The following is a 26,323-nucleotide window of genomic DNA, read 5'->3' on the forward strand; positions in this document are numbered from 1 at the left end:
CTTAAATGGGTCTTCTTGTAAAAGGGAAAATAAAAACCTTATACTTATTTATTTTTGAGGTCCATGATCCACAGCCCAGGGTGGTGCTAGAATCCAGAATCCCAATGGGCCAGAAGAAACAAATCTGCTTCCGAATAGACACAAGCCCAATTTTACCTGCAATGGCCACAGCTGTTCGTCTCTCAGATGCTTTTATTTCTGGGACCACTTCTCCCAAATCTGAGTGTCTGAAACAATTTCAGAAGAAAATTATAATTAAATTAATGAAATACCACTTTCACCTATCAAATTGGCTGCACATCAAAATCTCTTGAGGAGCCTTTGGAAACTACAAATCCTGGTTACACTCCAGATCCTCGAAACTAGAATCTCAAAGCCAGGCCTGGGCATCTCTGCTTTTAAAAGTGCCCACACTGGTCTAGAGAAACCTGCACTCTCAAAAACTGTGAGACAGAGCAAACAGCCATTCAGAAAAACATAAAACTATACATATCCTTTGACCAGTAATTCCACTTCTACCCTAAGGAAATAATTAAAATTTAGTTACAAATATGTGGATGACAACTTTATATATAATAGTGAAAAACTGGATGCTTTTTTTTTGGCCATGTTGGGTCTTCATTGCTGTGCACAGGCTTTCTCCAATTGCAGCGAGCGGGGGCTACTCTTCATTGCGGTGCATGGGCTTCTCATTGCGGTGGCTTCTCTTGTTGCGGAGCATGGGCTCTAGGCGTGTGGGCTTCAACAGTTGTGGCACGTGGGCTCAGTAGTTGTGGCTCGCGGGCTCTAGAGCTCAGGCTCAGGTGTTGTGGTGCACGGGCTTAGCTGCTCCGTGGCATGAGGGATCTTCCCAGACCAGGGCTTGAACCGGTGTCCCCTGCATTGGCAGGCAGGTTTTTAACCACTGCGCCACCAGGGAAGTCCCCTGGATGCCTTTTAAATCAAAGTACAATAATAGGAATTATGGTACAGTCTTATTCTGCAATCATTAAAAAATATTCTATGGATCTCATTTTGTGGACAAAAAGATGTTGTATGATATGTTATGGAATGATGTTAATGATATGTTCATTAGTGGGGGAAAGTCAGGTTATAGAAGAGTATGTACAGTGTGATTACTATTTAATAAAACTATGTCTGTTTATCTATACGTGTATACAGGGAGATCTAGAAGGATGTTCATCAAAGTTAATAGTGTGGGCAGGGAGGGATGATCCTGAATTAATTCAAGTAGGCTTGATAAGTACAGTCTATTTAAGAATAAACTATTTTAGGTATATCATAGGAATGAGTAAATGTGTTGATTTCATCAGAAGTCAGGGTTCCATTGTTGAAGAAAGGGTGTACAAATAAGGAATGGAAGGAGTTAGAAAAAGAATTCACAGAGCTACACTGGAACTGGAGGTCCTGGTGTGTACTCGTGATTTCTATATGCATGCTCGTTGTATACATGTGTATCCATTTGTGTAAACGTGCATACATTTCTTAGCTCTGTCTGAAAGGGCCACGAAGCAAAGACACTATAGTACCAGTGAGCATACCAAGCACCCTTTAATATCATTCCACACTAACAGATACCAGGTCTCCTTGGAGAAATTACAGATTCCAGGGCTGGAGCAGCAAAAGAACAAGATGAGCCTGAGCATCTTATTTCAGAAAATTAGGAAGTGCTCAAAAAAAGAAAAAAGAAAATGCTGGGGCATGTCACAGGACACAGGAGCCAGCTTGAAGGGGCTCCCACTACCAAGTGTGAGTCAATTTGGGCCTGAATATAACTAAATACAGTAATTAATTTAACACCATTGAAAAACAGGTAGGGCTTCCCTGGTGGCACAGTCGTTGAGAGTCCGCCTGCTGATGCAGGGGACATGGGTTCGTGCCCCAGTCCGGGAAGATCCCACATGCCGCGGAGTGGCTGGGCCCGTGAGCCATGGCTGCTGAGCCTGTGCGTCCGGAGCCTGTGCTCCGCAACGGGAGAGGCCACAGCAGTGAGAGGCCCACGTACTGCAAAAACAAACAAACAAAAAAAAAAAAAAAGAAAGAAAAACAGGTATTAATGAGCCTGTATAGATAACAAATAGATAAACAAATCGGGGGGGTGAGGGCTCTTGTTTATAACAGAACGCTAATGTGAAGGGTGCTGCAGCTGGCACAGCATCACTTTCAGAATCATCCTAATCAAGAATGGTTCAAGCTGGCAACACCAATGAATGCCAATTCTTGCAGTAAAATGTTGACAAGGAGCAAGATACTTGCCCAGGCTCAAAATGTTTCCTCACAGATTGCTTAATAGGTGCTGGGAGAAAAATAAAACCTAGCAATTATACTTGGCTGGGTAATCAAAGCCAGTGACCATGGGGACAGATGGCTATGTGTGCCCCCAGCTGTGGTACCCTGAGGAAGGACACATCATCACCTATACAGCATTCTGGCTGAGAATGTAGAACCCTGATGTCATCATAAGGACAAACCCAAAATGAAATGTTATGCTAGAGGGGGAGAACAATATTATCTCAAAGTATGAATGTCACAAAAGAAAAAAAAAAGATTGAGGAAATGTTCCAGATTAAGGGTGCTAAAGAGACAAGAAAAAATGCAATACCTAACCCTAGACTAGATCCTGAACTAGAAGGAGGCAATTGGGGGTCTACTGACTAAATTTAAATATAGGTGCTGTCAATGTCACATTTACTGATGTTGATAACTGTACTGTGGTTATGTGAGAGAATATCTCTATTCTTAGGAAATAAGACACTGAAGGATTTAGGGATAAAGGGTGATGATGTATGCAAGTTACTCTCTAATGGTTAAGAAAAAAATTATATACATGTGTATTTATGTGTGTGTGTGTATACACATGCATACACATAGAGAGAGACAGCAAGAGAGAAAGAATGATAGATGAGAATGGTAAATGAGCTAAAATGTTAAGAATAGGAGATTCTGTATAAGGGGCCTTTTTCATTTTGTAATTTATCTCTAAGTAGAAATTATTTCCAAATAAAATGTTTTAAAATTAATAATGGTTAGTTATTTCTGGGTAGTATGATACCCATTTATTTTGTCTTATTTGAATTTTTTAAATAGAAGAGGCATGTATTGATTTAATAAAACTAAATGAGCTATTAAAGTAATGCTGTTAGTCAGGGTCAGAGCCAGAATCAGCTATGTGTGTGCCCCAAGAAAACTTGGTAATCGGGCACCCCTTCAAACCAATGTTCTTCCAAGAGTGTACAGGTTTAAACTTTAGTTTGTGGCAGGCCCCCTCAGAGACAAGCAATCCAGTTCCATTTAATTCATCAGAAAGAGAACTGTTTTGTGTTAATCAAATCCACCCTCCTAGAGGAAAGAAGGATTTCAGGACGCTTGGTTGTTATTCCAGCATGTTCCCTGAAGGTCTCATCCTCAGCCCTCTCCGAAGGGAGTTGCAGTAACCTCAGTGGTCACCGTGTTCACGGCTGTTTTAGCCACTTTATCAGTGTAGAGTACTAGGCAACTCTCTGACTTAATCTGACCCTGATGCTGATAAAAATGGGACTTTTCATTGTCTTCTCTTTGTTTTTCTGAAACGAACATATATTGCTTTTGTAATAAGAAAAAAAGGTAACCTTAAAAAAAGAAAACATGACTGGTTAAAAATAGTTTCCCAGAGGGGAAGAAGCAGGCCCGCCCTGGTGGTGGCATGGAGCCCTGTGCTGAGACCCAGGTAGGACAAGGGCAGAGGACAAGTAGTTACACCCAGGGCGTTGCCCGGCCTCTTCCCACCGCACACAGGCTCTCAGGACACACTCACCAGAATTTCCCAGGAGGGGAGCTTAACTCCAACCCTATATTTTCCATGCAAGAAAGTAGAAAACAAGAGTGAAATGATCACAGGGACAACCCTGAGTTTGTGCTAATTTCTGAAAATATACATATAAATCTGTTCTTCATTCTTGCCAACAAAGTTCACACCTAATTGAGTCTCTGTGTTGTAAACTGGAAGCAGAGGCAAGTCTTGCAAGAGAGAACAGCAATAGAATGTCACCTTTGTGCAATGCTTTTTAATTTACAACTCTGCTTTCAATACCTGTATGGCCTGAATTGTGTCCCCTCAAATTCCTATTTTGAAACCCTTTTGGATATATGGCCTTTAAGGGAGTAATTCAGGTTGAATGAGGTCACAAAGGTAAGGCCCTGATCTGATGCGATTGGTGTCCTATGAGAGGAGGAGACCCCCAAGAGCTTGCTCTCTCTCTGCAGGTGCACAGAAAAAGGCCAGCTGAGGACACAGTGAGACAGTGGCCATCTACAAGCCAGGGAGAGACACCTCAGGAGAAACTGAATCTGCCTGCACTGGGATCTGGGACTCCCAACCTCCAGAACTGCAAGAAACGAATGTCAAGTTACCCAGACTGTGGTCCTTTGTTATGGCAGCCTAAGCAGCCCAACATCACCAAGCTAGGAAGCACAGGGCCAGAACCCGAACGTGAATCTTCTGCTTCCCTTTTGGCTCACTATTTGTAAGGCTCAGATAGGTTTTAGGTAACTTATAATTATAGCTGGTAATTACAAAAACCACAAAAAACAGCCCATCTGCCAACTCCAAGTCTTGCCAAGCCTGCTCTTGCCTCCACAGGCAGACAAGACCAAGGGAGTGAAAACAAGCAGTGCTTCCAATGGCCCCAGACGTGAGCAGAGCGGCCTTCTACAAAGCAGTTTTTGCAAACTGCTAATGTCTTTTTCTGATTCCAAAAATAAGACAAATATACAGAAAAGTACCAAGAAAATGCCTTTGCTCTTTTGAACAATTACTCAATATGTTAACCGATTCTCCCCGACCCCTGCCTCCTACTTCTGACCTATTCATGTTGCTGTAGCTCATTGCATTAATTGATATATAGGACTACATTCTCTGCATCCCGTTTTACTTCCTCATTAAGGGCTATTTAGATTTTGGTCTTCTCCTGAGGCCCATGTGGGTCCTTTCAAGACCCCAGGGCATACAGCCAAAAGTGGAACCCAGCTCAAGCCCTGCCTGGGGGCCACCAGCACAGAGGTCCGGCCCAGGCATGGGCTCCTGGTCTCCATGCTGCCCAGGCCTGTAGCCTCGGTGCCGTGGCATCACGGCTCAACTTCCCTTCTGGGGGCACCTCCCCACACAGACTTCTCTCCAGGGCAAGAAGTGATCTGAATGCCACCCTGAGGGCCAAGCGTGTCCAACAGTTCTTTCTCACGAAGTTAGGAAGCAGACATCCTGGTTTGTGCACAGGGCTCCCTTCAAGTCTGGCAGGCAGAGTCAAGACCCTGACAACTCTAGGCCATCCGCCTCACTGGATGTCAGTCCTAGGAGACAGGGCAAGGCACACTTATCTCTGTCCTTCATTCTCTTTTTCCATTGCACAACAGAATTACCTGAGGAGCTTTTCTATTTATACCCGGAGATTCTGATTCAGGAGACCCATCTCTGAAAGGGAGATGCCTGCTACCACCTCAGAGCTGGGCACTCCTTGGACAGTGCCCCTCAAGGGCAAGAATAAACTGTCCAAACCTTGCGAGCAGGGCTAATTCCTGGCAACAAACCTGGCTCCTTCATTGGGTGGTGCCAATAAAACAAGATGGCATAGAAAATCTAACAAAAGGAGACTAAAAATGGGGCAGCTGCTTACCATAATGTAATTGACAGTATATTATTAATAACTTTGGATAATAGTTTGACCCAATTTTTGCTGTTTGATGCTAATAGCTTTCAAGATCTTCCACTTCCTGACCTGCCCCACATCTGGGCCAGCAGACAAGAAAGCCTGAGGGCTCCTTTCTTTGGTGTTAGCTAGGGACCCTCACCCCATTACAACACCCCAAACAAAACAAAAAACAAAACAAAACCTGAGGCCAGTTGCTCTACCCAGAAAGCCTCACTAAATTAGTAATAAACTTTTTCAAACCCTCTTGGTGGGTTGAACTGTGTTTCCCCAGAACATATGTTCAGGTCCTAACTCGCTACTATGAATGGGACCTTATTTGGAAATGAGGTCTTTGCAGATCTAATTAGTTAAATTAAGATCATGTCATACAGGGGTAGGGTGAGCCCCTAATGCAATGAATGGTATTCTTATCAGAGGAAAATTTGGATACACAGGGAAGAAAACATGTGACAATGGAAGTGGAGACTGGAATGATGCATCTACAATCCAAGGAACACTGAGGATTGCTGGCAGCCACCAAAGGGTAGGAGAGGGGCTTGGGATAGACTCTCCCTCACAGCCTCCCAAAGGAACCAACTCTGCTGACACCTTAGTTTCAGACACCTGGCATCCAGAACTGTGAAAAAAAAGATTTCTGTTTTTTTTAAGCCTCCCAGTCTGTGGTACTTTGTTTTAGCATCCCTACCAAATGAAGACAATGGATGTGTGGCTCTTGACAGCTGTATTAGTTTCTGCCTCTCTTGACATGGGTTCTCCCCTGTATGTGTCCACATATCACTCTTTTTGAAAATACTTTTATTTATTTATTTTTTTGGCTGCATTGGGTCTTCGTTGTGGCACGCGGGATCTTCGTTGCAGCACGCGGGATCTTTTTGTTGTGGCGTGCAGGCTCTTTGTTGCGGCACGTGAGCTTCTCTCTAGTTGTGGCACATGGGCTTCAGAGCGTGTGGGCTCTGTAGTTTGCGGCACACGGGCTCTCTAGTTGAGGCACATGGGCTCAGTAGTTGTGGCACGCAGGCTTAGTTGCCCTGTGGCATGTGGGATCTTAGTTCCCTGACCAGGGATCGAGCCGAGGTCCCCTGCATTGGAAGGCAGATTCTTTACCACTGGACCACCAGGTAAGTCCCATGTCTGTGTCTCTTCTCTGCTTCTTTTAAGGGCACCAGTCACTAGATTCGGGCCCATCCTAACCCAGAGCAACCTCAAATTAAGTAATCACATCTGCAAAGAACCTATTTCCAAAAAAGATCACATTCACAAGTACTAGGGGATAGGACTTCAACATATGTTTTGAAGGGAACACAATTTGTCCACAATATCAGAGCCAAAACTAGGGGCCATCCCACCTCTGCAAGGTGACCACACACTTTGAAAAGTTTAAAACTCACTGTGCAGCAGTGGGGACTGGCTGAGAAAACATACATGAAAAGTTTCCATCAAACAGCACATGAGGACAAGTAGATGTCAGTTATTATGACGTAGGTAATAGACAAGCACCGTGAAGCCTGGCACTTTAGTCCCTGAAATGTGCTGGCACATGCAGGGAGCGTGGCAGAGGGACCCACTGCAGTCCTGCCTTTATGCACCTAGAATTTCCTGAAGGCAGGAGAGGCAGCACACTGGGAAAGGACACCCACCTCCTATGTCAGGCAAAGGTGTCCTACCTACTGCTAATGCCCCTCCAGCAGGACCCTGGGCCAAAAATCATTGCTACACCCCAACCTAAGAGTGTTGCAAGGAGAGAAGCAGTGTAATGAGCAACAGGTCTTGGTCCCAGGTTCGTGCCATGTAGATTCACCATACAAGAGGAAACAGCTCTAAAATGCTGCCCCAGTCCTCCAGGAGTTTATACTAGGGTTAGGCTGGGGAGATACTATGAACACTCATTACATGAACTCTACAAAATACAGGTATGTTCATCTTTTATTTATTTATTTTTTTTGAGGTACGCGGGCCTCTCACTGCTGTGGCATCTCCCGTTGCGGAGCACAGGCTCCGGACGCGCAGGCTCAGTGGCCATGGCTCACGGGCCCAGCCGCTCCGCGGCATGTGGGATCTTCCCGGACCGGGGCATGGACCCGCGTCCCCTGCATCGGCAGGCGGACTCTCAACCACTGCACCACCAGGGAAGCCCCAGGTATGTTAATCTTTAAAACAAAGCTGGCTGTCCCTGTCCTGCACACCTAATCAGGTTGCTACAGGGACCCAGAGAGATTTACACATGTGAAGCAAGTTTATATAAGGCAGCGTTCTCTTGGATTTATCCACACATTTATTTCCCACTAGGAACTTTTCTAGGAGTTTGGGATATATCGGCGAAGGACATAAATGTCTCTGCTCTTAGCTTACGTTCAGTGAGGGGGGGGGAAACTGACAAGAAACAATTTTTGAAAGTTTTAAATAGAAGATACACTGGGAGGTGTTAAGTGCTCTGGAAGAAAGAAAGTGTACACTAGGATCAGGGGACCGGGCATGTGGTGACCGGGGACCGGGCATGTGGGGCACAGACTGCTGTAATTAGGTCAGGGTGAGCCTCCTGGAGAAGGGGACATGCAAGGGCAGGCTTGGTAAGAGAGGAGGGTGTAAGCCACGCGGCTCCCTGGGGAGAGCGTTCCAGGTGCCACGCAGCCCCAGAGGCGCTCAGGGATCCGTGGGAGGCCGGTGCAGCTGTTATGGAGTGAGCAGGAGGAAGGCAGTAGAAGAGAGAGGCCAGGTAAGACCGAACTATCTGGGCCATAGCAAAGACTCTGGCTTTTATTCTGGAGGATGGGCTGAGTGCAAGTCGACATGCCTGTTTGATGTTGAGAACAGATTAGAGATGACAAAGATCAGACCTGGGTGGCAGCACCAGAGGCGACAACACAGGGCTGGGCTCTGAACGTCTCTGTGAAGGACTGGACAGAGTGTGTGAGAAAGACAGAGTCCAGGAAACCTCCAAATGTTCAGGTTCAGTAGAGCTGCCACCGTCTCGAATGGGAAGCTGTGGATGAGCATGACGGGACCATGAGCAAGACCTAGTGCTCATGTTCTGGCCCAAGACCCGTGGACGACCTCCGTGGAGATGCTGAGCGGCACAGGGGCTGCAAAGGGCTGGGGCCGCTTAGGGAGGGCAGCACTCCACAATGTATCCAAAAGACCACTGTTGGCTCCCTTCTTACAGACACACAGTCTGCCCACAACAAAGGCAGAGCACCTTGCTATTGATCCATGAGAACAGAAAGAAACGATGATGTGGAAAAACTAAGAGATCAACTGGAAAACTGCTGTGAGCAATGAGAGAATTCAGTAAGCCGGGGACATACCAAACATTTTTTTTTTTAAAACCCAATTGTCTTCTTATATACAAAGAAGTTTAGCGATGTGAAAGGAAGAGTCCCATTTAGAGTAACAACAAGAAAAAATTTAAGAATACACATATAAATGTGCAACGTCTATATGAAAAGAATTTCTAAAAACTAAAGAATATAAAACACTTGGACAAATGAAAAGCCATATCCTTTGGGGAAAGGAAGGCTCACTATAATTTTAAAGTCAATTCTCCCCAAATTAACCAATAAGTGAACTTAGGTTTGAAAACAGAGGAGCTGATTCTATTCAGAAATATTTGTGCAATAATAATCAGGAAAATTCTGAAAAAGAACAGTAATGAAGGCGGACAAAACCTGCGAGACAGTAAAACATACTACAAGCCACAGTAAGTTAAGGCTGTAGCACTGGTTCATGAATAGACAGAGTTCAGTCAAAGAAGAGCCTAGAAACAGGCCCAAATACAGGTGGGAATTTTGTCCCTGATCCAGGCAGCTCTAAGTATCTGGTGATTATTCAATTACAACAACATGGAAAAAATAAAGGTAAATCGCTACTACTCCTTTCACCAAAATGAAAACTACCTGAATCTAAGAGGTAAATTAGAAAATGAAACCAAAAATGCACTGAAAGAAATATTAAAGCCTTAAAAAAAAGATCTCAGAGCAGGGAAGGCTTCATACAGTCAAAAGGTAAATAACAAAGGAAAAGCATTTGTAACACAAACAATGAAAGTTCGTTTTCTCAATGTACAAAGATCTACAAATCCATGAGATGGAGCCAAGAATCTAAACAGAAACAGAGTAACAAAAGGCATCTCCAAAAGGCATCCTGGGTTTAAAACAGAACAAGGAGGAGGACACCAGTCCACACTGTGCCCTGCCTCCCGGGAGGATGCTTCTCTAAGGAGGATGCCAGTTTCTCAGACAGGAACAGGGGGCAAGGTGCCTGAGATTTCATTTATGTTCCTTTTATACCTTTTGAAATTTTTACCATATGCATATATTACTTGTTTTTAAAAGTAAGGCAACTAACAATTTTATAAAAAGTTACAACGCGGAGAATGTAGGACAGAACCACTACTTCTGAACTACATGCAGGTGGTCTCACTCAGAATATACAGAACTCCCGGAGGGAATTCTTCTTTAAAAGAAAGAGCCGCCTCTAGGTTATTCCATGTTCAGCCATATTTCGTAAAAGCATAATTGAAAGTACAACCACTCTGCTAATACAGACAAACCAAGTGAATACCACAAACCAAGTGAATACATTCTTACTTCAGTTTCGTCCCGAGCGTGCGGGAGAGACAGGGCATGTGCTTTGTGATCAGAACAAAGTACTGAGTCCAACATTTTTGTTGTGCCTCAGTAACCAAATTTAAACCCACTATCCATAATGGGGTCATTTGGCATCAAGTTCGAACTTAAACTGCTTAGGTGGGCCTCAATTTCCTCATCCATACAATACGGATAATAACAGTACTTACTATAGCGTTGTTGTGAAGATTAAATACCATATTATAAGCAAAAGCACTTAGAACAGGGCCTAACGATACACTCTTTGGAAGGAGGCAGGATCTAAGTTTAAAAGAACATTCCCTTGGGCTGGAAAGCCCCTGCCAGGGGCTCATGGTTGTGGATAAGAAGAGGCTCTCCTTGAGCTGGGGGAGAGGTTCGCCACACGGCACTCCATCTGATGAAGCACTGGCACATCTGTCACCTACAAGGAGGTAAGTGGGCTTTGGTGAGCTGCTCTGCAGAGCCAGGGATGATTCAGCTACAACACCCCTCCCAGTTCTCTCGTTTTCTCCAGTGGGGACACACTCGGGTGGTTGCTGGCTCACTGGGCAACCCCAGATCTACTGGGTAAGAGCAAGGTCTGCATCCCGCTGGCAAAGCCATGTGTGTTCTCTGGAAGCCACAGCAGCTCCTGAGCAGAGGCCAAGGGCTCCTGTTCGACCTCACCCAGAAGCAGTTACATACCTTGTCTGACTTGCTCAGTGTCTCCTCCCCGCAGTGTGATCTGTGGGCCTTTTCCTCCCCACCCCTGGCCTGGCTAGAGGACCCATCCTCCACCCACTGTGAAGAGCTTGGAGCTCTTGTGGCCCATTTGGACCAGGCTGGGCTTCAGTGGGAAAGCTGAGCCCTTCCCAGAAGGGGAAGCCCAGGATCCTTTCCCTTCCCACAAAATGTTGGTGTTGGGAGAGAATCTTCCTGGACAGGGAAGACGAAAGGTTGAAGTTAAGTCCGGGGTACTTTTAAATGTCCAGTGGATGTTAATGGGAGTGCTTTCAGTTCCAAGGGAGATGAATCCTGTGGGAGTGACCAGGAAGGCAGATGAGGGGCTTGGTGGGGCTCCTTGCCTCCCACACTTTGAGTCCAGGACAGGTCTCATTACATCACTCCTGGCCCAGTGCAGAGACTACTTAAGTGCTACGATGACCACATTTTCTGAAACAAAAACCTGAAGGTGGGGCTTCCCCGGTGGCGCAGTGGTTGAGAGTCCGCCTGCCGATGCAGGGGACACGGGTTTGTGCCCTGGCCCGGGAAGATCCCACATGGCACGGAGTGGCTGGGTCCGTGAGCCATGGCCGCTGAGCCTGCGCGTCCGGAGCCTGTGCTCTGCAACGGGAGAGGGCACAGCAGTGAGAGGCCCGCGTACCGCAAAAACAAAACAAAACAAACAAACAAAAAAACCTGAAGGTAAGAGTTTACTTAAGGATATGGATGGTAAGAATTCGATGTTAGCAACCGGATCAAAGAAATGAGGACTGACTATTTCTGAAGAAATATAGGAGTCAGGGAGGAAGTTTCTATCTTTGAACATGGGGTGAATAAAGATGCCATTAGCTTCCTATTTCTTGACTCAATAATTCCACCAGACAGGCAAAACTTTTAAAGTCTGATGTCCTCACATGTTGGGAGGTGGAGAGAGCCCTTAAAATGTGGTGGTGGAAGGGTAAGGTGGTACAATCATTGATAAGCATACTTTGGTAGTATCAGCTAAAACAATGGGCTGGCCCTCTGACCACAATTCTTTGTATCTACTTCAGAAAACCACTTGTGCGTGTCCAGAGGGAGACACCAATTGTGCAGCATTATCTTACAAAGAAAACTGAAAACATTCTTAACTAAATAACATAACCATGACCCAGAATATTATAGAAATGTCAAATTTTAGGTAGATCTGTTCTTTGTTCTCACATGAAAAGCATTTCAAAGCATATTGCTGGGTGAATAAAGCAAGCTGCAGAACAGTATGAGTCCATTTATGTAAAAAAGGAGCAAATAAGTGTTTAAGGTGGCAAATTTTACGTTATGTGTAAAATAATAAATTTTAAAATTTGGGGGAAAAACAGAGCAAAGAACAAATATAACATGTAAATGCAATAGAAAATGTCTGTCGGGATACCTGCCTAACTAAGATAGGCAGGGAGGTTGGGGGGTAGTGGGGGTGGGGGGGGACTCTAGTTGTATCTGTAAGGATATCTCTCTGATAAAAATAATGGCCCAATTTAAAAGACACCAAAATGTTTAAAGTGGTGGTCTACAGAAAGTCAGACTACACTTGATTTTTATTCTCTGTTTTATACTTTTTTTGTTTTTCAAATTATCTACCATTAACAATCTGAAATATATATATATATTTTGCACAGCTAACTAGGTTTGCTATCCCTCTAGGTGGGTATGGATGGATGACTGTAAACTTGCTATGGCTAGGAGCCCCTTCGAGACAGGATGCAGATGGTGAGGACTATAGACCTTGGTCCCCGGAAAATGCACACGGACCCGAATGCTGCATACGGTTTCAGGGAATGCAGGACCCTGGAAGCCCACCCAGTCGTGTACCCCAGGTTAAGAACCTCTGATTTGGACATTTAAAGCTGCAGAAATGGATGCAATCATGCAGAGAACGTGTGCTAGGTAGGAATTAGCAGAGATGGGCTACGGAACCCAAGGAAACCCCAGCAATGAAGAAGCAGGCAGAGTAAAGAAGAGATGGGGGCCGTCAGGAGTGGAGGCCCGCAGAAGAGGGTAGACGGTAGCAGGCTGATGAGCTCCATCTCCCCTGTCCCCTCCACCTCTTCCATACTGCTGTCACATGGATTCCCCAAGAGCTTGATGACAAATATCCTTCAGTGAACAGTGGGCAGTAAGCCCACAAAAGGAGGCCAGGTCCTGTAGTCTGGCCCTGCCTCCGTCTCTGGCCTTGTCTCTCCTTAATTCCAAACGCACTGGGCTGTGAGTCATCTCAAATTCTCAAATATATCTTTTCCTTTGATGCCTTCATTCTTGTCCTTTTCTTTTCCATAAGGGCTAGCACATTGGTAAGCTCCTCAAAAACTGTCAGAATTTCTTCTTTCCTTCCCAACTCTCTTACGGAAATTGTCACTTAGAAAAGAACACCAGATTTGGAGGCTCCTCCATGAACAGCCCAGCAGAAATCACGGCTCCCCTCCCATCCCGGCCCTGAATCTCTGGACTTGTTCCTGCAGCACCTAGTCTTACAGGCTGTATGTCTGCTGACTTGGAGAGGCCACAGAAGCTTAGGAAACCAAGTCTCCCTGGCTAGACTCTGGTTTACCAGCAAAGCCTGCAGACATATGGAGACGTAGACTGTCCCCAAATTTGTATATACCATAATAAGTACATAGTTCGTTCCATGAAATGATGTAAAGTATACTAAAAACGCGGTGACCTCAGCTTTGCAATGGGTACCCCTCAGAAATAAGTACCAACTGCAGACTCATGAGATCCCTCAAAAATAGTCAGGACTGCAAATATCAAATCTGCACTTACATGACCTTCCACAGAGACACAGTTTAGGGACTACTGGCCCACAGAAGGGCACACCAGCCGAGCATTAAGTCCGCCTCTGACTTAATGTAGTGGGCTGGGATACCCAATGCACCAGCACTTTTTAAAGGCTTCAAGGCAGCCCCACACAGGCTCAGCCACCCACTACTGCCTCCGGTGCGCCCTGCCTCACCTTTTCCTGATACGAGGGACAGGAACCCAGTGGGACCTTGAACCTCTGGGTGACAGCCTGGCATTCTGAGGGATGAGCTGTTTATTCTAATTACAAGCTCAAAGTACTGGGTACTTCTGACCGCTCCTCCCCAAACCTAGACAGACAGCAGGTAGATGGGAAATACCCATGACTTGGCTGGAGTCAAAACCCAGCTCGCTCCATCAAGGCCCACTGCACTGAGCCAGTTCACTGCAGTGAACTTCCCTCACCTGTAAGGGGCCTGATATCCATCTTCTCTGCCTCTCAGCCCACCATTCCCCCCACCCCACCCCATGCGCTAGTAAAAGCCCTCTGTGATGTGCAAGGATGCGCAGCGAATTGCTACCATAACCACTAGGTCTGAGACACACTGAATGGTGGACAGCAGTCAAATGAAGCCTGTTACCAACTAAGCAATGACCTTGACACTAATTTTCCTCCTCTGTGAAGTGTAGCTGTTGCATTAACTCTTGTCATTCCCAGCTTTCACGACTAAATTACCAAAACAAAAAGTAATCATAATGAATTGCTGAGGTTTTACTTTGCAAAAAAAAAAAAAAAAATTTTTTTAATTACAAACTCAGTGGGTCACCATCATTTCCTAAAAGAAAGAACATTTTCACACCAAGACAGTGGAATGGAAGTGATGTCAGAATAGGGGCAGCCACTGTACCCGGGCCCGCGGCCCAGCCCAAGCTGGAGGCCCGGACCAGGCCGAGGCAGGGTCTGCCCCGGCCCCTGCTCCGGACGTTCGGGGACATCCAGGCTGCATCCCGACGGCGGTGAGAACCCAGCATCAACTCCAACGCGAGCAAGTGGAGAAAACAGATGCGGAAGGCAGGGCGGCAGACGCCGGGCGAGCACCAGACGCCGCGGCTCCAGGCCGGGGGCGCCGCTGGGAGGTGGGGGGCTGCCGATCCCGCACGCCCTCCCGCTCCGCCCGCCCCCCACCGCCGGCCTCCGCGCCCCGGGCCCCGGAGCCCGCCCCCGGAGCCGAGATCCTCAGCCCGCCCCCGCCCGGGCCGCCTCCGCCCGAGGTCGGCGGGAGAGGGCCGCGGGGCCTGGTGGGCGGGCGGGCGGGGGTCCGGGGCCGCAGGCCGGGGAAGGCCGCCAGCGGCGGCCCGCAGCCCCCACCCCGCAACCCCCCGCCACGGCGCGGCCGCGAGCGCCGCACTCACCCGGGCGACGCCATGAGCGCGGCGAGGTCTCGGCGCTGCCGCCGCCTCCGCTTCCTCCGAGCTGAGCGACTCCGCCGGGGAGGGGCCTCTCACCGGCCGCCGGCCGCCCGCCCGGGCAGCTCCAGGCGGCGGGGGCGCGGGGAGGGCCCCGGGTCAGCCGGAGACGGGTGTGAGTGGGCCCGGAGCCGGAGGAGAGTGAGGCCGGGTATCGGCTCCGAGCGTGGGGGAGCGGTGGAGACTCGGGGAGGGGGCCCGGGGTCGGCCTGGAGCTGCCTGGGGGCGGCGGGGGCCTGGGCGGCACGGGGCAGGCACCGGGGACGGGGGCGGTCCGAGACCCGCAGCCCCGACCCGCCCACCTGCCCAGGTGCCCAGGTGCCCGCAGGCCGGGACTCGCCGGGAGGCGCCTTTGGTGCCGCACCAGCCGAGAAACTGCCCCGGGGGCCACGAAGCAGCTGCAGGACCCAGGTGAAGTCACCACCTCCCTGCGAGATGAGTTTGATTTCCTTAAGAAAAGCCTTTTCTTTAGCTCTGGAGGACGAGGCGTTATTATTAGTAAGCAAAACGATAACTTTGCTCTATCTTACTTGGTATGCTGCCTTGCCCGAGTTGCTGGCCTCTCAGAGCCGGTTACCCATTGTAAAAGGTGTGTCAAATCACAATGAAGCCCTAAGGACTGTGGAGGCACTTTTTATTAGCCTTTACATTATATTATTTACCAATAATAATGAGTCTGTAATTCCTGCGGTGGGTTTCACAGCATCAGCGATGGGTACTTGAGCCTCAGTTCCTGTCTCGGCAAAATGAGTTTTCAGAGATAAATGAGCTCTTGTAAGTAAAAACACTTAAAAAGCTCTGGATAATGAAAACCACTGTTGATCACATTCTGTGTTATATTAAATATTATTAATAATCATTACTCTATTATTTTTACTACTAATAAGAACAAGAGACAGTAGAGCTGTGACTGAAAGCCTTGGCTCTGGAGCCAGACTACCTGGGTTGAAATCTGAACTCTTAACCAATTACCAGCTCTGGAAGCTCAGGCAAGATAGAAGCTTCCCAGGGCTGTAGTTTCCTCAGTTGAAAAATGAGGATAATAGGTCCCTTCCTCTCTCTGAGGATTGAATGAGTTAATATTTGTAGAGTGATTAATACATTGCCTGGTAAATGGCCTCTTAACCTCCCGTGAATCCATCACATCCTTCTTTCCTTCAGTAAAATGGAATCTCAGAATTGCTGCCTTGAGTTCAGAAGATAATGCTCTGTAAATGTGAGCTGATAAGTAAAGCCACGGGGGTTTGTGAGACCCAAAGTAGGTATAAATCTAAGAGGACCAGGGTTAAGGAAGAGTTTGAGGAGTGGGCAACTGCTAAATGGCCTGATGCAAGGCAGTAATGACTGCCATTGGAGTGGGGGAGGTCAGGTACTTTTTAAAAATAAGCTGTTGGTTTTAAAACATGTTTTGAAATAATGAATAGTGTTAATTCAATGAAATTATTCTTCCTCAGTATGAGTTTTACTAGGTATGTAGCATTTCACTGCATGGTGGACCATCATATGTTTTAACCAACCCCTATTATTAGACAAAATTTTGCTGCCAGTGTTTCATTATTATAAAGAATGTGGACAGTAAATATTCTTACAGCCAAAACTCCCCATATACATCCATGAGTATTTCCTTAAGCTAAGTTCCCAGGAGTCAGATGATACTAGTATTTTAAGCCTTTTCAGATACATATATAATCTCTGTATGTGTTTGTGTACTTATACACACATACACAAACACATATATACTAAAATACATATACACATATACTTACATATATACATACATGTATACGTATACACACACGTATATATACACACACATAGAGACTGCTGTCCCAGCATAGTCACCAACACTGATGATAGTGCCAGTTTGCCAAAGGTCTCAATAAATTTCACAGTTTCTTTATCACTGCAAATTTGATAGGTTAAAAAACAGTATTTTGGCAAAATGGCAGGCTAGGAAGTTCCAAGCTCACCTTTTCCCACGGAAACATGAAGAAAACAACCAGAAGCTGTCTGAACTCATTTTGTAGTGTCTCTAAAAAAGTTAAAGGTTTACAGCAACCAAGCAAACATTCAAGCAAGAAAAAGCCATCCTAAAAATGACAGCAAAGTTTTGTGGCATTTTCACTTGCCATCGCCCCACTCCTTCCCCAGTGTGGCAGTGGTCTTGTTCTTGAGAAGGTAGCATCCTGTTTCCCAGTCCCCACGTTCCTGTCACCTTGAACTGGAAGGAGCAGAGCAGACCTTATTTTTATACTACCTGACCTGTAAGAAATGGTAAAGGTAGTCCTTCAGTTTGAAAGGAAAGGATGCTAGACAGTAACTCACAGCAGTGTGAAGATGGAAAGATCTGACAAAGAAATACATGGGCAATATAAAAGGCAGCATTACTTTAATTTTGGTAGCAACTCCACTTTTTTATTTCCAACAGGACCTAAAGGACAAATACATTAAAATACTTATAAATTATAAATCTATATTATTGGACACACAACATATAAAGGTATAATTTGTGACATTAATAACAGGAAGGGGAAACAGAAATGTATAGGAGTAGTAGAGTAAAACATGTCATTACAAAAAAAAATCAGCTGAACACAAAAGAAGGCAGTAATAAAGACAAATGCTGTAAGACTTTTTTATTAAGTAGCAAAGTGACAGTAGTAAGTTCCTCCTTAAGTGTAGTTACTTTAAACGTAAATAGATTAAACTGTCTGATCAAAAGGTAGAGATAGGCAGAATGGATTAGAAAAATGATCCAAATATATACAGTCTGTAAGAGACTCACTTTAGCTCTAAAGACAGAAGATTGAAAGTGAAAGGATGGAAACATATTCCCTGTAAATATTAACTAAAAGAAAGCTGGGTAGGCTATACTAATTCAGACAAAATAGACTTCAGTTTAAAAACAAGAGATAAAGAGAGACATTATATATTAAACAAAAGTTAATCCAACAAGACAATTATAAACATGTATGTACCAAAAAGAGCCCCCAAATATATGAAGCAAACATTCACAGAATTGAAGGGAAAAATCATTCCACAAAAATAGTTGAATACTTCAATAATCATTTTCAATAGTGGATAGGAGAACCAGACAAAAGATCAATAAGAAAATAGAGAACCTAAACAATACTACAAGTCAATTGTACCTAACAGATGTCACCTGAAAAAAATGCACATCCTAAAAGCTGACAATTATGTTTTATTAGGACTTTCTGAGGACTTAAGCCCAGAAGACAGCCTCTCAGATAGCTCTGAGGGGCTGCTCTGAAAGGGTAAGGGAGGAACCAGGATACATAGAAGTTTTGCAACAAAAACCAGGTAGTTGGAACATCAAAAGATTACTGTTAATTAAAGAAAATCCAGACATATCAAGTTAATGAATTTAGCACTTTTCTATGTATGGCAAGATGCAAAACTATGGACTCATTGAAATCATTCCTTTGATATGCACTTTAACTATCTAAGGCCAGTATCCTGTTTTTAACGATCCTGAATTTCCTCGGGGTACACAGTCTGGGATGGCTGCAGGGGCTGATGGCTTGGTGGCTGCAACATACTTTGTTTACTGGTATGGCAGTCCACACAGACATATACAGAACACGCCACTCAATAACAGTAGAGTACACATTCTTCTCAAGTGCACATAGTACACTGTTCGGAATAGACCATACATTAGGCCACAAAACAAGTCTTAATAAATTTTAAGAGACTTAAATCATCTTTAAAGATCTTTAAAGATACTACAAAGTTACTTTTCTGATCACAGTGGAATGAAACGATACCAAAAGAGAAGGAAAACCAGAAAATTCACAAATATGTGGAAATTAACACACTCTTAAAAATCCAATGGATTAAAGAATAAATCATAAGGGAAATTATGAAATACCTTGCTAAAAATAAAAACACAATATATCAAAGCTTATGTGATGCAGCAAAGTCAAGGCTAAGAGAGAATTTTATACCTGTAAACATCTATGTTAAAGACAAAGAAAGATCTCAAATTAATAACCTAACTCTATGTCTTAAGGAACAACAGCAACAACAACAAAATGAAGGCAAACCAAACTCAAAGCTAGCAAAATGAAGCAAACATTAAAGTTTAGAGCAGAGAAAAAATAGACTAGAGGATAAACAATAGAGAAAAATCAATGCAATAAAAAGTTGATTCTTCGAAAAGATCAGCAAAATTAACAAATCTTTCGCTCAACTCACTAAGAAAAAAGGAGGGAAGACTCAAATTACTAAAATCAGAAATAAACGTGAGGACATTACTACTGATTTTACAGAAACAAAAATAATTTTAAGAGAACATTATAACAGGTGTACACCAACCAACTGGATAACCTAAATGAAAAAAAATTTCCGGGAAACACACTATCAACTATAACTCAATAATTAAGAAAGAAAAAATCTGAATGAATCTATAACAAGTAATGACATTGAGTTGGTAGTCAAGAAACCTCCCAACAAAGAAAACTGTGGACCAGGTGGCTTCACTGGTGTATTTCACCAAATACTTAAAGAAGAACTAACTCAAATACTTCTCTAACTCTTCCAAAATGTTAAAGAGCACCTCCGATTTTATGAGGTCAATATTACCCTGATACCAAAGCCTGACAAAGAAACTATAAGAAAACTACAGATCAATATCCCTTATGAATATTGATACAAAAATCCTAGCAAACAGAACACAGAAACATAGAAAAGGATTATACATCATAACCAAGTGGATTTATTCCTGGAATGCAAGGATGCTTCAAAACATGAAAATCTATCAGTGTAATATATCACATTAATATGATGAGGGGAAAAAAAACCACATGATCATCTCAATTCACGCAGAAAAAAACATCTGACAAAATTTGACAATCTTTCACAACATAATACACTAAAACTAGGAACAGAAGGAAACTTCTTCAGTATGATAAAGGTCATATATGAAAAATCCAGAACAATGATGAAAGCCTAAAAGTTTTTCCCTAAAATCAGAAACAAAAAACAACAACCAAAAAAAAGAATGCTCTCTTTTGCCACTTCTGTTCAACATAGTGCTATAAGTCCTAGAAAGAGCAATTAAGCAATAAGAAAGAAAAAAAAAGGCATCCAAATCGGAAAGGAAAAAGTAAAATTATCTCTGTTTGCAGATGACATGATCTTCTATGTAGAACATCCTAAAGACTCCACCAAAAACTGTTAGAACCAATATATGAATTCAGTAAATTTGCAGGATACAAAAGTCAACATAAAAATCAGTTGCATTTCTATACACAAATAAAAACCTATCCAAAAAGGAAAGTAAAAAAACTAAAAATCTCGTTTAGGATAGCATCAAAAAGAATAAAATACTTAGGAATAAGCTTAATCAAGGAGGTGAAAGACTTGCACACTAAAAACTATAAAACACTGATTAAAGAAATTAAAGAAGACACAAATAAATGGAAGGACATCCCATGTTCATGGATTGAAAGAATATTGTTAAAATATCCATACTACACAAAGTGATCTATAGTTTCAATGCAATCCCTATCAAAGTCCCAATGGCATTCTTTACAGAAATAGAAAAAATAATCCTAGAATTCACTTGGAACCATAAAAGACCCTGCATGTCCAAAGCAATTTTACACAAGAAGAACAAAGCGGGAGGCATTACACTTCCTGATTTGAAAATATATTACAAAGCTGTGGTCCTGGCAATAAAACAATGGAACATAGTAGAGAGCTCAGAAATAAGTCCACACAGCTACAGTCAACTGATCTTCGAGAAGTGTATCAAGAATACTGGGAATTCCCTGGCAGTCCAGTGGTTAGGACTCTGTGCTCTCACTGCCGAGGGTCAAGGTTCAATCCCTGGTTGGGGAACTAAGATCCCACAAGCCAGGTGGTGCAGCCAAAAAATAAATAAATAAATAATACAAAATTGGGAAAGGATAGTTTCTTCAATAAACAGTGATGGGAAAACTGGATATACACATGCAAAAGAATGAAGTTAGATCATTGTCTCACACCATATAGAAAAATCAACTCAAAATGCATTGAAGACATAAACATGAAACCTTTATACATAAAACTCTTAGAAGAAAACATGAAAAAAGCAAAATTTGGACTTTGCGATGATTTATTGGATATGAAACCAAGAGCTCAGGCAACGAAAGCAAAAATAGACAAGGAGAATTATATCAAACTAAAAAGCTACTGCACAGCAAAAGAAATAAATAACAAAATGTAAAGGGAAGCTATGGAATGGAAGAAATATTTGCAAAAGACATATCTGATAAGAGGTTAATACCCAAAATATAGAAGGAACCATTAAAAATTGGGCAAAGAACCTGAATAGATGTTTCCCAGAAGAAGACAAAGAAATGTCTTCCGTTATACAAACAGGCATATGAGAAGGTGTTCATCAGGGAAATGCAAATAAATTAAAAAATGAGATATCACTTCACACCTGTTAGAATGGCTATTACCAAAAAAAATTAAAAATAAAAATAAAAGATAACAAGGATGGTGAGGATGTTGGTGAGGATGTTGAGAAATGGGATGCCTTGTACACTGTGGCTAGGTATGTAAATTTTTGCAGCCACTATGGAAAACCCATGGAGGTTCTTCAAAAAGCTAAACATAGAAATACCTTATGATCCAGTAATCCCACGTCTGGGTATATATCCAAAAGTATTGAAATCAGAGTCTCAAAGAGATATCTGAACTCCCATATTCATTACAACATTATTCACAATAATCAGGATATGGACACAGCCTAAATGACTATCAATAAATGAATGGGCAAAGAAAATGTTGTATATAAATACAGAATATTAGCCTTTAAAAAGCAGCAAATTCTGCCATTTGGAACAACCTGGATGTAACTGGAGGACGTTATGCTAAGTGAAATTACCAGACACAGAAAGACAAATCCTGGGACTTCCCTGGTGGTCCAGTGGTTAAGAATTCACCTTCCAACACAGGGGATGCGGGTTTGATCCCTGGTCAGGGAACTAAGATCCCACATGCTGCAGGGGCAACTAAGCCCGCGCACTGCAACTACTGAGCCCGTGTACTCTGGACCCTGTGTGCCACAGCTACTGAGCCCACGCTCTCTAAAGCCCGCACACCACAACTAGAGAGAAGCCCATGCGCCAAAACGAAAGATCCAGCATGCCGCAACAAAGATCCCACGTGCCGCAACTAAGACCCGACGCAGCCAAAAAAATAAAAATAAAAAGACAAATATTACATTATCCTACTTCTATGAGGAATTTAAAATAATCAAATTCAGAACCAGAGCATAGAATATTGGTTACCAGGGGCTGATAGGAGGGAAAAATAAAGAGGTGTTGGTTGGTGAAAAGGCACAAAGTTTCAGTTACACAAAATGAGTAGGTTCTGGAGATCTGCTACACAACTTAAGCCCTAACAATAATATACAGTATACTTAATCTGCAAAGAAAGTAGATCTTACGTTAAGTGCTCTTACCACAAAAGAAAAAAAATGTATGATAAATATATAAGTAAACAAATAAATAAATAATAAAATTAATAAATGAATGGAGTGAGAGGAAACTTTAGGAGGTGATGCATAACTTTATGGCCTTGATTGTGGTGATGATTTCACAGGTGTATACTTATCTCCAAGCTGATCAAGTTGTATACATCAGACATATACAGCATTTTTAAGTCAATCATACTCAATCAAGAGGTTAAGAAAAGGTCAGCTGCATTTCCATACACTAAAGATGAGTAATAACTAAAAAGAAATTGAGAAACTAATTCTGTTTATATTAGCATCAAAAAGAAAAAATATTTAGAAACAAATTTATCCAAAAAGGCAAAACATGTGAACACTGAAAACAACAAAACAATATTGAAAAACATTAAAGAAAATATAAGTGGAAAGACATCCCATTTTCACATTGGAAATCTTAATATTAAGATGTCAGTACTAACAGCAATCTACAGATTCAATGAAATCCCTATGAAAATTCCAAGCATTTTCTACAGTAATAGAATAATCCATCCTAAACTTCATAAGGAATCTCAAGGAACACTGAATAATCAAAACCGTTTTAAAATAAAGTACAAAGTTGGAACTCACACATCCTGATTTGAAAACTAACTACAAATCTACAATGATCAAAACAGTGTAGGGCTTCCCTGGTGGCACAGTGGTTGAGAGTCCACCTGCCGCTGCAGGGGACACGGGTTCTTGCCCCGGTCCAGGAAGATCCCACATGCCGTGGAGCGGCTGGGCCCGTAAGCCATGGCCGCTGAGCCTGTGCTCCGCAACGGGAGAGGCCACAACAGTGAGAGGCCCACATACCACAGAAAAAAACAAAAAAACAAAAAAACAGTGTAGTACTGGCATATAGGACAATGGAATAGAATAGAGTCCAGAAAATCTCAAATATATTGTCATATATATAATTGAAGTATATTTGATTTACAGTATTGTGTTAGTTTCAGGTGTACGGCAAAGTGATTCATTTATATATATATAATATTCATTTATATATATATTATATTTTTTTTTCTGATTATTTTCCATTATAGGTTACTACAAGATATTGAATATAGTACCCTGTGGTATACAGTAAATCTTTGTTGCTTATCTATTCTATGTAGAGTAGTTTGTATCTGTTAATCCCATACTCCTAATTTATCACTCCCCCCTTCCCCTTTGGTAAATATCAGTTTGTTTTCCTATGCCTGTGAGTCTCTTTCTGTTTTGTGTATAGGTTCATTTGTATTATTTTTTATATTCCACATGTAAGTGATAGCATACAATATTTGTCTTTTTCTGTCTGACTTACTTCACTAAGTATAATATTCTCTAGGTCCACCCATTTTGCTACAAATGGCAATATTTCATTATTCTTTATAGCTGAGTAATATTCCATTATATAGATAGATAGATAGATAGATAGATAGATAGATAGATAGATAGATAGATATCACATTTTCTTAAGCCAATTGTCTGTTTATTGGCACTTGGGTTGTTTCCATGTCTTGGCATGGGGTGCATGTATCTTTTTGAATTAGAGTTCTTGTCTTTTCTGGGTATCTACCCAGGAGTGGGGCTGCTATATGATAGCTCTATATTTAGTTTTTTAAGGAACCTCCACTGTTCTTCATAGTGGCTGTACCAATTTACATTCCCACCAACAGTGTAGGAGGGTTCCCTTTTCTCCACATGCTCTCCAGAAGTTGATATTTGTAGACTTTTTGATGATTGCCATTTTGACCTGAGTGAGGTGATAACCCATTGTGGTTTCAATTTACATTTCTCTAATAATTAGCGATTATGAGCATCTTATCATGTTGCCCATCTGTATGTCTTCTTTGGAAAAATGTCTATTTAGGTCTTCTGCCATTTTTTTCATTGGGCTGCTTGGGGTTTTTTTTTTTGATATTTAGTTGTATGAGCTATCTGTATATTTTGCATATTAACTCCTTGTTGGTTGCAACATTTGCAAATATTTCTCCCATTCTGTAGGTTGTCTTTTCATTTAGTTGATGTGCGAAAGCTTTTAAGTTTGATGTAGTCCAGTTCATTTACTTTTGCTTTTATTTTTTTGCCTTGGGAGACTGATCTAAGAAAATATTGCTACAGTTTATTTATGTTCGAGAATTTTTGCCTGTATTCTCTCCTAGAAATTTTATGGTATCATGTCTTATACTTAGGTCTTTAAGCCATTTTGAGTTTATTTGTGTATATGCTGTGAGGGAGTGTTCTAATTTCATTGATTTACATGTAGCTGTCCAGCTTTCCCAATACCACTTGTTGAAGAGACTGTCTTTTCTCCATTGTATATTCTTGCCCCTTTTGTCACAGATTAATTGACCATAGGTGTGTGGGTTTATCTCTGGGCTCTATATTCTGCTCCATTGATCCATATATCCCTTATTGTACCAATATCACACTGCTTTGATTACTAGAGCTGTGTAGTATAGTCTGAAGTCCAGAGGATTATGCCTCCGGCTTTATTCTTTTTCCTCAGGATTGCTTTGGCAACTCTGCATCTTTTGTTTTTCCAAATAAATTTTAGGATTATTTGTTCTATTTCTGTGAAAAATATCATGGGTATTTTGATAGGGCTCACATTAAATCTGTAGATCGCTTTGGATAGTATGGCCATTTTAACAATATTAGTTCTTCCCATCCAAGAGCATGGGATATCTTTCCATTTCTTCGAATGGTCTTCATTTCCCTTATCAATGTTTTAGACTCTTCAGTGTATAGTTACTTCACTGCCTTGGTTAAGGCAGTGAAGTAACTTCCTCAGAGAGGCCTCGCCACCCCCTGCCCACTGTGGACCCGCCGGTACATGTGAGGTGATGCTCTGTCCTTTCCCACAGCGCTCACCACCTTGGCAATGACTGGATCTCCACTTCTGCCTCCCCCACCAGGTGGTGAGCCCCCCGAGGGCCAGGCTGGCTGTCTCGTTGACAATTGTGTCCCTAAAGGCAGTGAAGTAATGAGTAATAAGTATTTTATTATTTTGGACATGATTTTAAATGGGATTTTTTTTTGGCTGTCTCTTTCTGACATTTCATTGTTAGTGTAAAGAAATGCAACAGCTTTCTGTATATTAATCTTGCATCCTTCTACCTTGCTGAATTCATTTATTCTAATAATAGTTGTGTGGACACTTTAGGGTTCTCTATATGGAGTATCATGTCCTCCGTAAATAGTGACAGCTTTACTTCTTCCCTTCCAAATTGTACTCATTTTGTTTCTTTTTCTTGTCTGATTTCTGTGGCCAGGACTTCCAGTAGAAGTTGAATAGAAGTGTTGAATAGAAGTGGTGAGAGTGGGCATCGTTGTATTTTTCCTGAATTTAGCAGAAAGGCTTTCAGTTTTTCACCCTTGAGTATTATGTTGGCTGTAGGTTTGTCATAAATGGATTTTATTATGTTGAATTATGTTCCCTCTATACCCACTTTGGTGAGTTTTTAATCATGAATAGATGTTGAATTTTGTCAAATGTTTTTCTGCATCTATTGAGATGATCATATATTTTTTGTCTTTCCCTTTGTTAATGTGGTGTATCACATTGATTGATTTGTGTATGTTGAACCATCCTTGTGAACCTG

At 42.7% G+C, this 26,323-nt stretch overlaps 1 protein-coding gene and 1 long non-coding RNA gene across 3 annotated transcripts in view; one reads left to right on the forward strand and one right to left on the reverse strand.

Moving 5' to 3' along the window:
• Positions 1–26,323, reverse strand: part of URGCP (upregulator of cell proliferation) — a 69,082-nt gene that overhangs the window by 17,822 nt on the left and 24,937 nt on the right. The window contains exons 1-2 of one of the 2 annotated variants that reach the window (XM_060107711.1): positions 15,179–15,298; positions 157–227 (exon numbers count right to left, since the gene is read on the reverse strand). In XM_060107711.1, coding sequence (XP_059963694.1) covers positions 157–227; positions 15,179–15,192 — 85 coding nt within the window. In that variant the 5' untranslated portion in view covers positions 15,193–15,298. Of the gene's footprint in view, positions 1–156; positions 228–15,178; positions 15,299–26,323 lie in introns of those variants that run through there. The other variant, XM_060107712.1, reaches the window with a different exon arrangement.
• The window catches only part of LOC132495773 (uncharacterized), a 33,128-nt gene continuing 22,256 nt past the window's right edge, over positions 15,452–26,323 (forward strand). The window contains exon 1 of the long non-coding RNA XR_009533334.1: positions 15,452–15,643. This is a non-coding gene — a long non-coding RNA (uncharacterized LOC132495773). The remainder of the gene's footprint in view (positions 15,644–26,323) is intronic.

This window comes from Mesoplodon densirostris, chromosome 9, assembly GCF_025265405.1.
Source record: "Mesoplodon densirostris isolate mMesDen1 chromosome 9, mMesDen1 primary haplotype, whole genome shotgun sequence".
NCBI lineage: Eukaryota > Metazoa > Chordata > Mammalia > Artiodactyla > Ziphiidae > Mesoplodon > Mesoplodon densirostris.